Raw genomic sequence first — 12,675 nt, forward strand, 5'->3', positions numbered from 1 at the left:
TAAAAAAGTGAAGTTCTTTGGAAGGCAGAGGCAAGCAGGTCTCTGATTTTGAGGCCAAGCTGATCTACTCAGCAAGTTCTAGGACAGCCAGAGCTACACAATAGAATCTGTCTGTCTGACTGTCGGTCTTTCTTTCTTTTTTTTTTTTTTTGAATTCTTTTTTTTTTTCGGAGCTGGGGACCGAACCCAGGGCCTTGCGCTTCCTAGGCAAGCGCTCTACCACTGAGCCAAATCCCCAACCCCGACTGTCGGTCTTTCTTATCCACATGCATTCTTACCACCCTTTGTGGGGACTGATTGAATGCCAATGGCAAATACCTGTCAAGAGACCAGACGGGAAAGGTTTTGTGAAAGGGGAACCTGGGAAATTTCTGGGGCCACACTGGGCAAGGCACGGGGTCTGGAATAGTGGCAACATTCTCAGCCATTCATCACCATCTGGGTAAGCTTGCCATGGTGGACACATCCACTGCAGTTCTCATACTGGACTCATCTCCATTTACTTCTTTTATCTTATACAAAGTGTGCCAAGGATATGACAGACTTCAGGTCCCATGACAGTATCATTCCCTTTCCTGTCAAATACCTGAAGGCCTACAACATAATCTTCATAGGTTCCCAGGAACCCCTTATTCTTGGTCACAGTCTGCAGCATGGGCATTAGGGTTCAAAGTCCAGAATCTTCTTATTCATCTCATCGCTCTTAGGGCTCACTAGAACCTTGGCACTGGTGTTCTGGCCCAGAACCCTCATGCCAGGTAGATATAGTGAGAATTCTAGATTTAGGGGTTCTTAAAAAACACAGAAATATTATAAGAATATGTTTTCTTTTGGTTTTAATTCAAGGTGTAGGGCGTGGGGCTACTTCAGACTGTCTGCAGCAGCTGACTATGATTTGCCTCGTGCTCTAGAAGAGGAGTGCTTTTGCCAACTGCAGATAGTTTCTATGATTGTATGACGTTTGGAATTCTGGCAACTTTTCAGAGAGTATATAAATGCTAGTATCCCAAGAGGCAGGCTGGGGGGGGGCGTTGGTCATTCAGGTGGTTTGGCTGTGGTTTGTTAGTAGTCGTGCTTAAAAAAGAAACAAGAAAGAAATTAGATTCTAAGCTCTCTCTCTCTCTCTCTCTCTCTCTCTCTCTCTCTCTCTCTCTCCTTCTATCCTTCTTTCTCTCCTGGGGTGAGTAAATGGTGGGAAAAAGAAGAACCCACAAAGTTGTTTATACAGGCTACAGTGTACAAGACCTGCTGAGTCAGTCTAGAAGCTGCAAAGCTTCCTTTTCTATGGTTTGATTCTTAATGAAGTCACAATTTTTACTGTCCAGCATCGTATGATTGCTTCTACTTAATTTTCTCATATTTTATAAAGACACACACATACACACTCATGCACCCACAAATATACGCATGCACATATGTACACATACAGAACACTTTAAGTTCTTTGTGATCAAAGATTATGAATCATGAATTTACTAAAAAACATAATTAAAAAGTGAACTTAGTTGAGGAGACCTAGTTTGACAGTCATATTATGACAATATGCAGCCAATAAGAAAGGCTATACATGCGTGCACAAAGTATTCCTTTCATGGATAAAAAAGGAACTGGGAATAGTGGTTGACTCTGAGCAAAAACTGGGAACAGGGGCACAGGCATGGCCTTCTTTTTGGTCTCCTGAAATTTGTGTCATGTGTATGCTTTTTCAAAGAAGTAAACTAGGGCTGGAGAGATGGCTCGGTGGTTAAGAGCACTGACTGCTCTTCCAAAGGTCCTGAGTTCAAATCCCAGCAACCACATGGTGGCTCACAACCATCTGTAATGGGATCTGATGAGCTCTTCTGATGTGTCTGAAGACAGCCATGGTGTACTTATAATAAATAAATAAATAAGTAAATAAGTAAATCTTTAAAAAAGTAAACTACACTTTTAGAATATTGTCAATCTATGAAAACTGATGACACGTTTGTTAATAGACTTGTTAATAGTTGTCTTTCTCTCTCTTGCCCCATCTCTCTCAGAGGTAATCTATGAGATTGAGGATACAGTGATATAAAAGTCAGGGAAAGGTTCCATGTTGGGCAGAGTGAGGGACATGGCACAGAAGGATGATTCGGAGGGAACTTCACGCTTGCTTGGGAAACCATTTGTATTCACTGCGTGGTCTGGTCTTCATCAACTGTAGCAGTGACTCTCAACCTTCCTAACGCTGCAACCCTTTAATTCAGTTATTTATGTTGTGGTGACCCCAGCCACACACTTACTTTCATTGCTACTTTATAAATGTAGTTTTGCTATTGTTAGGAATCGTAATACAAACGTCTGTGTTTTCAGGTAACCCCTGTGAAAGTGCCACTTGATCCAAAGGGGTTGAGATCCACGGGTTGAGAACCTCTCATCTGTAAGATAGAGGTGATGGGAATGTTCTCATTTGCATTCACTGCCGCCTGTTCTTCGTCATCTATCAGATAGTGATAATGGGGGTGTTTTCATTAGAGGGTTCTAGTGAGAAAGATGGTAGATCCTGTTTATTAAAAGGTGAACTTGGCCAAGAAACGGAGGCAGAGAGAAGTTAAGTAACCTCAAAGAGATTCCAATCTGTAGTAGAGGAGACAGACAAGTAAATAGGCCAGGTCAGCCTACTGTGACAAACACCTCAGGCGGCATCCAGTAAGCTGAGGGTGTGTGGGAGGGGTGCTACCTTAGAGTCCCCTGGGAACATGACCTGAGGTGAGGTGGGCTCTTGAGTCGGTGGATGACTGAAGTGTGGAGGGCTCGGCTCCTTTAAACCATGACTCAAAGATGGAGTTGTGTAACCGAATGCTGAGACTTGTGTAACGTTTGTAAACTTTCTGAATGCATAACCACCAAAAAGAACTCGAAAGCAAATGTGTGAGGAATCCAAGATGTCTTTTGGCTGTGCTCACCTGTATAGCATGTGATTTTTTTACCACGGCCATGCAACATGTTCTAGGCATGCAACATGTGTACTCACATTGCACTATTCATAAAAGCCAGCAACCATTGCCTGAAACAACTCTGTTCAGATTTAAAGCTGTCGCACGCTATAAACTGCAGAAGACGTGATCGAATAGACATGCTCGGATAGAAGCCTAGTGGCTAAGTGACAGAAAACAGAGACTTTCACTGTTTTCCTGCCATCATTCTGCAAGTAACTATCACATTTGTATATATTTCAATTGCATTGGGTTGGTGGGTATAGTTGGTAGAGTGCTTGTCTGTTCTACAGCAAGCCCTGGTTCAGTGCACAGTAGCAGGCAAAAACAGCTTGGTGGTCCATGTCTGTAATCCTTGAATTTCATAAATGGAGGTAGAAGGTTGTCCAGACATTCAAGGTTGTCCTTGTATTTAAAAAAAAGAAAGGAGGGGGTTGGGGATTTAGCTCAGTGGTAGAGCGCAAGGCCCTGGGTTCGGTCCCCAGCTCCGAAAAAAAAAAAAGGAAAAAAAAAAAAAGGAAAAGAATGTTTGCTTAAAAACTTGCTGACTTGATTTTAATTTTTTTAAAGAATCACTAAATGAATTTTGGCTTCGGATTAGAACAGAACTTCCGGCAACTTCTGAAATGGCTGTAAGCATAGTTCTGACGTTTTACATTCAGTTTTACACATTTATTTGGTCTTCTCATCACTGATTATAAGACCCATCATCTCTAGAAAACCTTGAAGATACCCTACGTCCTGTAGTATCACATACTTAACCAAGATTTAGAGGTGTGTGTGTGTGTGTGTGTGTGTGTGTGTGTGTGTGTGTGTGTGTGTTTACTCATTTGTATGGAGACCTGTTGAGGCTAAGAGGCCTGAGGATGACATTAGAATGTCTTCCTCGTGTTTCTCCAGCTTCATTTTTGAGACAGGGTCTCTCACTGGATCTGAAGCTGGCCTTTTTGCTGGTCTGGTCAATAAGCCCTGTTTCTGCCTCCCGGTGCTGGGGCTGTTGGTGTGAGCTGCCTTGCCAACCTTTTCATGTGGGTGCTGGGATTCAAATTCAGGTTGGCCCTCACGCTTGTGCAGAGTACTTTATTCACTGAACCATCTTCCCAGAGGTTTAGGTAAAATAAACTCTAGTTCCATAGTATGCAAATCGCTTTCATCTTCAATATATTATATGCCAAAGAGTTATTTTAAACATGATCTCTTACAGCAGGTGTTTGATATATATCCCTATATATCCAGGGTTACTTCTTGGGTGAAAAGGGGCTATGGGTGGAGAATGCTTCCTATTCTAGGCTAAAGCCCATGATAGAACGAGGGGAAGAACACAGGGCAAGGAAGAAGCTAGGCGATATGTTTGATTGAGGGACTGGCAAGCTTTGGCCTTCGTACCATTTGTACTCCTGCAAAGAAAGCTTGGTTGAAACACAGTTGTCTTGGGACGAGCCACACTCACTTCATGATGTGGCAACTGTTTCTACCTCTGTGCTATGAAGACAGAGCTCAGGTGTTTGTGTAGTATCAAGTATGGGTTACCTGCCCTTTACAGAAAGTTTGCCTTGACCTCATTCTCTGAGGAGCTGTTGATCATGAAAGGCCTCACAGGGAGCCGAGATGCCCAGCTGACTAAGGACTGTGCTAGGAGAGAGATTACTCATGAGGTTCAGAACAAGTTCAGGCCGGGGATATAAATCCCAGAGTTGTCATTTCAAACGTGACGATTTAGAAGATGATTCTAAGTGGAGATTTTTAAAATAAGACCTGAGGCAGAACAATATTTACAGGTCAAGCAAAGGATCTGGACAGATGCAGAAGGAGAGGCCTATACAATTAGGAAAAAAATGAATGTGGTTTCCTAGAAGCCAAAAGAAGAGCGTTTCAGGGAGGGAATGACAAGCTGGGGCACAAGATGCTACCGAAGATGTCAGCTTAGGGGGCTGCTTTGGGACACACTGTGGCTGTACATAGAAGCTTACAGGAAGATTAAATCTAAGGTTAGGAAAACAAACAGTCCAAGTACGTGTACACACACAAATGCATTCACATCAAGTACATATTGTCTTCCTTCGGGGCCTGAGAACAGACGTGAGATTTGAATCTGCATCCTATGTTCAGAGAAAAGGTTTGGGAACATGAACTTGATTTTTGACCAAAATGTTTTCTGTGGAATCACAGAACATGAACCGGGCTGGAGATAGTTCAGGCTTTAACGACTATGACTCATTACCAAAACACATCAAAAGTTCAGTTAGCAAGAGCATGGACAATGGCTGACTAGAACTCATACAAGGAGGGGGACAGAAAACAAAACCCAGAGATGGTGCCAACGCTTTTCCTTGAGTTTTGCTGAAAAGTGACGGAATGGGAGGTGGATGTAGACACCCTAACGAGGGCCCTGGGCAAACACGGGAGAACATGTAACACTCTGCATTGGGATAGTATGAGAAAACTGGTGATGTGGGAGAGGACATTCCAGAGTCGACAAGCTTGTATGGTGCCGGAAGCAGTGGGGAGAGGCTGCCCTCTTACTGCAACCACTTGTCTGAAGTACCAGGATGAAAGACAATGCAGCCTGCATACGTGAAAGCAGGCTGATAGACAGTTCTCTTGTTGGCTTCCATTTTCTTGGTGAAATGAAAATCGAGACCATCAATGACACAATATGGGAGAGTGAGGGAGTGAAGGGGTCCCCCAGAAGAGTGGTTGGGTGAGCCTCTTACAGAAGCTTCTTACAGAAGTTTCTTGGAACAGAGTAGTTTGATTGTGCTGGCAGACTCAGAGCATGCTGTTGTTTGGGATTTGGAAGAATCCGGAAGTCTCTGAGAGCAGTTCCTAACTGGTCTCCTAACTGGTTTCTTGGAATTCCACTTGAGTCATTTTCCTGAAAAACCAGTGTGGTCATGGAGGGCATACCTTCTCTTTAACTCTTTCCAGAAAAGACAGAAAAAAAAATGCTGGAAATTGCTCCTAAGGAAGCAAACAAGCCCACTGGATGTTCAAGGTACAAGATAATTTCCATGGAAACCTTTGTGTAGTATTTGCGGGGTGGAGGGTATTACAAGAATTTAAGTACTATTCAAAAGACAAAATCATCACCTTATAAGTTTCTATAGCTTTCCCCTCTCCTCTGGGGAACCGAAAACCTTTTGCTTACAATGCTCTGCATGCATTGGGCTGCCTTCCAACCTCTCCAGCTTGCACTGTCCACTCTGCTAGGCTTTTCTGGGCCTCACTTGGAGTGTGCACACAGGCTTTTTCTTCTGCCTCATTTTCTATCCCTATTTCCCCTCTCAGTCCTTGCCAGTAAAGGTTCCTGCTTCTGACCCAATCCCACACATGTGTTCACAACCCACTGGATACTAAACTCCCCAAGTCCCAAGGATCTGTGAAAATCCCGATTAATTGTTAGAAGTGGGCTAATTTGCCTCTCTACATTTAGTGCCGGATGGAGCTAGTCTTGCGACCTTTGTTCTAATGCAGGCACCATCAAGGCTCATTGTGTGCAAAGGTAGCTTGCAGGCTAGGAGGTGAAGCCCAGCGGCCAGGCTTTAGAAGGATCAGGCACAGGGAGAAGGCTATACAGGTCGAGACTATCAGATGGTTTGGCACGCAGCCTGAGGGAAGGCGAACGGGAAGCGAGTGTCTATCGGCTATTGCGGGACGAGGAGAAGGCCCTCAGTGTTCCGGTTTCATGTGAGTCACCAGCAGCCTCTATACCTCAGGCCAGGAGGCCCATAGAACACGCAATTCCTGAGTCGCACCCGCAACAACCACTCCACATTCCGCTACGAGGCGTCCCGCGCATGCGCGCCCTAGCCCTACCCTTCCCCGGGCCCGCCCGTCCCCGCCCTCTGCGTGCGCACCGCCTAGAGCCCGCCTCTCAGAAAGACGGCTGGCGCATGCGGCCCGGCTGAGCACTGGCTCCGCGAGCCTCACCGCGCGCGCGTCGGCCTTGCTGTGGCTGACACGAGACTCTGAAGCCGGCCCCAGGTAGGCTGATTTCAGGGATCCCGGAGGAACGGCTCCGGGGTGCAGGATCCTGAGGCGCCGACAGAGCCCGGCGCGGACGGCCACGCCGCCAGGGCGATAAACGCCTCTTCTCACCAATCAGGGGAGAGTTGGCCCAGCGTTCTGCCCAATGGGCTGCATCTCTAACGGGAGTGGGGCGGGCAGTCCCGGAACGCGAGGTGCCGGCTCCCGCGCGCCGGCCGCGTGGCCCGGCTGAGGAGAGGGGCCGAGTCGGGCGGCGCCGGCAGCCGGACGTGGTGAGTGCCGCCGCGGAGGGGGTCCTCCCAGAGCCCCAGCCTGTGATGGGGCCCGACTGACGGCCTAGTGATCCTCTCGGCCCTTCCCCGCGGGAGGAGGGGGCTTGTAGGTTTGCTGGGCCTCACGGCCCAGGCTGCCCGGCCGCTGTCGCTCTTTCCAATCCAGAGTGAAGATGCTGGCGTTCTTGAGCTCACTACGTCAGCGTGGCACCCTTACATCCACACTGACTTTAAATCCTCAGCAGCCGGGTGACTCGGGGTGCTGCTGTGGTGCTCGTACCACTTTTTACGGCGGTGCGAACCCGTGCATCAGGCGCTTTGGGGGTAGATTTAGATCTTAGCACATCGGCGGTGTATCCTGAGCCTGATTTCACCGACATCAGTTTTTTTTAACAAAAGCTTTCAAGTTTTTCATTCGTGAATTTCTCTGGTGCCTCTTGATCTATATTGCGCCTGTATCTGAAAAACGTGTCTTGTCATCTTCAGAAAAAAGTGCTGCGTGGACATTCAACTTTGCCCATGAATTGGCCCCTGGCCAATCCTTTTGCCCTCATCCTCTTTTCTTCCATCATCCTGTGGGTTCACCTGCTTGTTTATGCTTTGCCTGATTCTTAGGTCATTTCAGTCAATCAACCTTTGGGGCCCATTACAAGACATGTTTTCAAAAGGTGCTCTTGGATCCTTCCTCAGTCTCCCTCCCTGTTTCCTTGCTCTTGGCTCTAAATGATGGGCTTTCTTACTTCCCTATTATATATAGTCTTGGCGTGTCTGTCTGTTTCCTTCCATCAAACCCTCTACTGATTTATTTTTCAGTACTGAACTGCTAGTTATTTAAGTATGGACCCAAATTTGACATGGTGTCCCCAGCTTGTGAGTAGCTCTCCCATAATAGATGGTCTGTAAATGTTAGGGGATGGGACCTCTCCAACTGGCTCTTTGTGACTTTTTGAATATTTTTTTGCCAGTCACCGTGGGAGACTGCCAGAATCAGAGAGAGAGAGAGAGAGAGAGAGAGAGAGAGAGAGAGAGAGAGAGATAGAGAGATAGATAAAGTTGGGGCAAGATGAGGTGATTCTTATGGTGGCAACCTGTTCTGAACTCAAGAGTTGGCTGAGGAATCTGTAGGAACGTCAGAAATTGACTCAGTGAGTCTAGGCTGTAGTCTTCGTAAGGTATGCCAGGTTAGGACATAGCTAAAATATAGGCAAGTTTGATAAATGCGTTAGTAAGGAACCATTTGATTATGAGGTGACCGTATATCTCTCAAGGGTATTGTCTACCCTTTTGGGGGTCACAATCTGCATTAACATACTGAACACTCCTGAAGGTCTTGGTTAAAGATTAGTCATCATTTCTTTTGATTTTTTTTTTTTTTCTGCCTATAAAGTCACCTTCCCCTCTTTGACATAGGATCTCCATATGTATGTAGATGAGGGTGTCTTGGAACTTGGGGAAACCCTCCTTTTTCCAAGTGCCCCTTTCTTTACAGGCACTCAGTACACACCCAGTCAAACTCTTTCTGGAAAACCCAGTTGTATTTTGCAGAAATATACTTTTGAAGCGACTGCAGCAGAGGGTAGAAGAAGCAGGATAACATTCCTCACTGTTGGAGGGGAAGGCATTTCAGGCATTAAGATTTCCTTGCCAAGTATGTTCATTCTTGCTCCTGGGAGGAGTGTAGCTGGTCAGTGCATCCAGCTGAATTCCCCTTTTCTTGTTCCTTAGCTTATTTTTGCTTTAATTTGGCTTTACACAGAGGGTTTCTAGAGGAGGAAAGTGTCTTCTCCGTGCTAAAGCAAGCACATTGCTACTTGGTGGCTGCATTTTCTCTTTTTGGTCACATTTGGGTTTGCTGACCAATTGGTGGCCTTCCAAGCTGGAAGCTACTATCTCATTGCTTGTTGATGCTCTTTTCATTTGACACTCAACTCTGCTGGCCTTGCATCCATTCTGCTTGTCTCACATGCTTCTTTTACTTCCTGTCACTACGTTATCACTCTCTGGGTTTAATGTGATCTTCTCTGTTCAGTGTATGCTTCCAACTGGGTTATTTCACAAGTTCCATTTCCTGCAGCCTGTATCATCTCTGTAGGGCATACCTGGGAGAGATTGCTGCCAAGAAGCAACTTATTAAAGTACAGATGAGAACTACATGTAATTGAAGGAACTGGAGGTTTTGTAGATTTCTTTAAATGCTCCACAGTTCTTTCCTGTAGGCCAGTCTTTCAGAACTTAGAGGAGCTTTGTTCTCTCAGAGTGATACACTAGAGTTTAGCCAAAAACATTCTTTCAAGGAGAATTTGAATGCTCATTCAAGATTATGTTGCCCCACCTCCCATACCATGTAAGTGTCTCAGTATTTACCCTGTGTGGGGAATAAAAATCACAATCTCGAATGAGCTACAAAGTTTTATTTGTAAGATATATGTATATAAACGTGTGTAATTATATGTAAATTTTTCATCCAGGTTAAAAGAAAAATGAAGTACATTCTAGTTACTGGTGGTGTTATATCAGGAATTGGAAAAGGAGTTATCGCCAGCAGTGTGGGCACAATACTCAAGTCATGCGGTTTACATGTAACGTCAATTAAAATTGACCCCTATATTAACATCGATGCAGGAACATTCTCTCCTTATGAACATGGTAAGAAAACTGCATTTTGTTCTCGCTCTCATTTTAATAGTAATTATGTCTGTGGGAGAATGTGCTAGTTTGGGGCATGAGGTGTACATCTTGTATAACTTACATTTCCTACCTTCTAGAGTGATCCTTAGTGCAACAGAATGCCTTTTCTCTCTTGGATTAAGAGGAAGCTGCTATCCTAATAGATAATCCAAGAGTTTCTGTAATACCCATGAAATATGGGGTGAGATGGGGTGGTAGCAGCTGAATAAATTACCATTCCACTTGAAAAATGAAACATTTGAGAAGATAGAATATGCTGCTTTGTGGCCCCAATCTTTAGAAAGTACATGGGTGAGTAGACGCTGTAAGAGACTAGTTTCTGGTCCTATCATGATGAGTGTCTTTCAAACAGTGAGTGCCATTCTATAGCACAGGTAGATACTGGACTTGAAGGTTGGGTAAGCTTGGGATTCTGTAGTCCTGCAGGAGTTGAGTAGAACTCGTGAGGATCTTTTGAAACCATGAAGAAGAGTGGAAGATAGCATTTTACTTTGTTATTGAATTCTTTTTTTTTTTTTTCCGTCGTATTTGTAGTGTGGTAAATGAATGGCATATCCAACATTCTTTGTTTAAAGTTGGAGAAGCAGTGTTGGAACAAACCTTAAAGCTGAGTCTGGTGGCAAGTCCTGTAGTAGTAATCTTAGCATTAGGAAGCTGAGACAGGACTAACTACAGTGATCTCAAGGCCAACCTGGGCTACATAGTGAGTTCAAGACCAGCTTGGGCTACATAGCAAGATCTTGTCATAAAACAATAGCACTCTTTAAGTTCCCATGCCTTCAAGTTTTAGAATTCTATAAATTCGTTTTCTGGTTTTGAAGTAAAAATCTGTAAGGATATATACTATCATTAGTAATAATAAGTAGTTTCAGAAGACCCATATACTAAAGGGGTTTTGTTGTTGCTGTTCTCTCACTTCTAGGGGATTGAACCCACCCACGGCTTTGTGTATGCTAGCAATAGCTGTCTGTCTGTCTGTCTGTCTATCTATCTATAGTATAGGTATATGTCACCTTTGGAGGGATTTTAATATAAAGTTCTTGAGCAGAGGATGGGTTCCTTTTCTAAAAGGGTGATGATAGAAGACTGTTTCCTTCCCTGTTTTTGGCTTGTTCTATGTTGGTGGTAGGGATGAATCATTCTAGCTAGCATTTCCACCAGGAAGTTATAAAGCATAAATGTGAAACAAAGGACGGAGCAACTTGGGCTGTTGAATAACTATTCAGAACTAAAGGGTAGCTCAGGCTGCCTTGTAAACTCAATACCCTCTTTCTGCACATATGCCTAGGGGTTTTCGAAACATCCCCTGTCTTTGGACATTTTCTGCTAGAGCATGTCTTTTGCTCAGGATGCTACGTTATGATAAAGTCCTTTCACCCACAGCCTTCGTGGCAGGCCTTTCCCTCTGTTTCACGCTGTTTAACTGTTCCCAATGTAGGGTGAGTTCAGGCTGGAAGTATAAAGTACTCTCTTGAAGAATAATTGGTAATTTTTCTTTTTGTGACATTTAACTTTTTAGAAATGATGTCCTTTTGTAATCAGGTTATGTAGACTTTGTTCTGAGTGTTTATATTTCAAGGTTGAAATTGCGCCATGGCAAATGTGCTTTTCATTTCCTTGAACATGGTCACTCTTCACTGCAGGAGAAGTCTTTGTGCTGGATGATGGTGGAGAAGTTGACCTTGACTTGGGAAACTATGAGCGGTTCCTTGATATCCGCCTCACCAAGGACAATAACCTGACCACAGGGAAGATATACCAGTACGTCATTAACAAGGAGCGCAAAGGAGATTACTTAGGGAAAACTGTTCAGGGTAAGACTGAATTTACCTTTAAGGCATAAATTATTAGCCTTTTGAATTTAATTTCTTTTCAGTTCAAAATCTTACTTTTATGTGATTTTACTATTTTGTCAAGGCATTATTACCAAAATATCCTTTCAGTTGAAAATTCAGAATTGTATGGTTGTTCATTCAAAACATAATTTGAGGAAGCTGTTGTAGTAATGGCATTGGTGGTGTCTGTCGAGCATGGCAGTTTGGTTGGAGTCCAGTGAGCTGTTACTTTCCATGCTGAGCAGTGAAGGCAGCTTGACTGGGGCCTAATGCCAAGTGGCTTGTGTTAGTGAGGAGGAAATGAGCTTCTGCTGCGTGTGTTGGTTTTCAGAGTTTTCATCAGTCATGTGGGCTAGGGGAGTCTGAGAAGTGGGCTCTTGGGGCCCTCTTGAGCTTTCACCAGCACGCCGACATCTGTTGAACTGTTCTGAGATTTTCTGTAAGTAGTCATTTGGGAAAAGTATTCTCATTTGAAAAGGTGGCATTGGGACACCATTGGTAGAGTGGAATGACAGTATGCCAGTTTGGGCCATTGCCCAAACTGAGTTATAAGAACAGATTTGCATTTGATTTTTTTGCCTTGGCTGCATTGAGAGCTGAGGTTCAGCCTGGTTCTGGCATGGGCTGCCCTTGCCAGATCAGGGCTTAATCATTTGTTAATTTGGGGCTCAGCTCTATTACTTAATAGCCCTATGAACACCTTTTCTGTAAAATGGAGGTGGCCAAGGCTTCTGCTACTTGGGCTATTAATAATTAAAGGACTGTGTCAGTATGGTGCTCCACCTTTCTGACACATAGAAAGAGACTGTTGTGAATTAAGGCTATGTCAGATGTACAGTTTGTTGTTCTGGTGTACTTGTTTTTCTCTTTATCATCAGAAATGTTTACTGAATGATCAGTTGTGGTTAGATCCTTACTGGTCCAGCTCAGTATATG

The 12,675-nt window shown here is 44.3% G+C and overlaps 1 protein-coding gene and 1 pseudogene across 1 annotated transcript in view; one reads left to right on the forward strand and one right to left on the reverse strand.

Annotated features, from left to right (window-relative positions):
* Positions 1 to 420: 420 nt before the first annotated feature.
* On the reverse strand, positions 421 to 753 carry LOC116887075 (annotated as a pseudogene).
* Positions 754 to 6,780: 6,027 nt separating this feature from the next.
* Positions 6,781 to 12,675, forward strand: part of Ctps1 (CTP synthase 1) — a 29,006-nt gene continuing 23,111 nt past the window's right edge. The window contains exons 1-3 of the mRNA XM_032899018.1: positions 6,781 to 6,941; positions 9,685 to 9,862; positions 11,548 to 11,718. Of these exons, the coding sequence (XP_032754909.1) occupies positions 9,697 to 9,862; positions 11,548 to 11,718 (337 nt within the window). The 5' untranslated portion in view covers positions 6,781 to 6,941; positions 9,685 to 9,696. The remainder of the gene's footprint in view (positions 6,942 to 9,684; positions 9,863 to 11,547; positions 11,719 to 12,675) is intronic.

The sequence above is a fragment of the Rattus rattus genome, chromosome 1, assembly GCF_011064425.1.
Source record: "Rattus rattus isolate New Zealand chromosome 1, Rrattus_CSIRO_v1, whole genome shotgun sequence".
Taxonomy (NCBI): domain Eukaryota; kingdom Metazoa; phylum Chordata; class Mammalia; order Rodentia; family Muridae; genus Rattus; species Rattus rattus.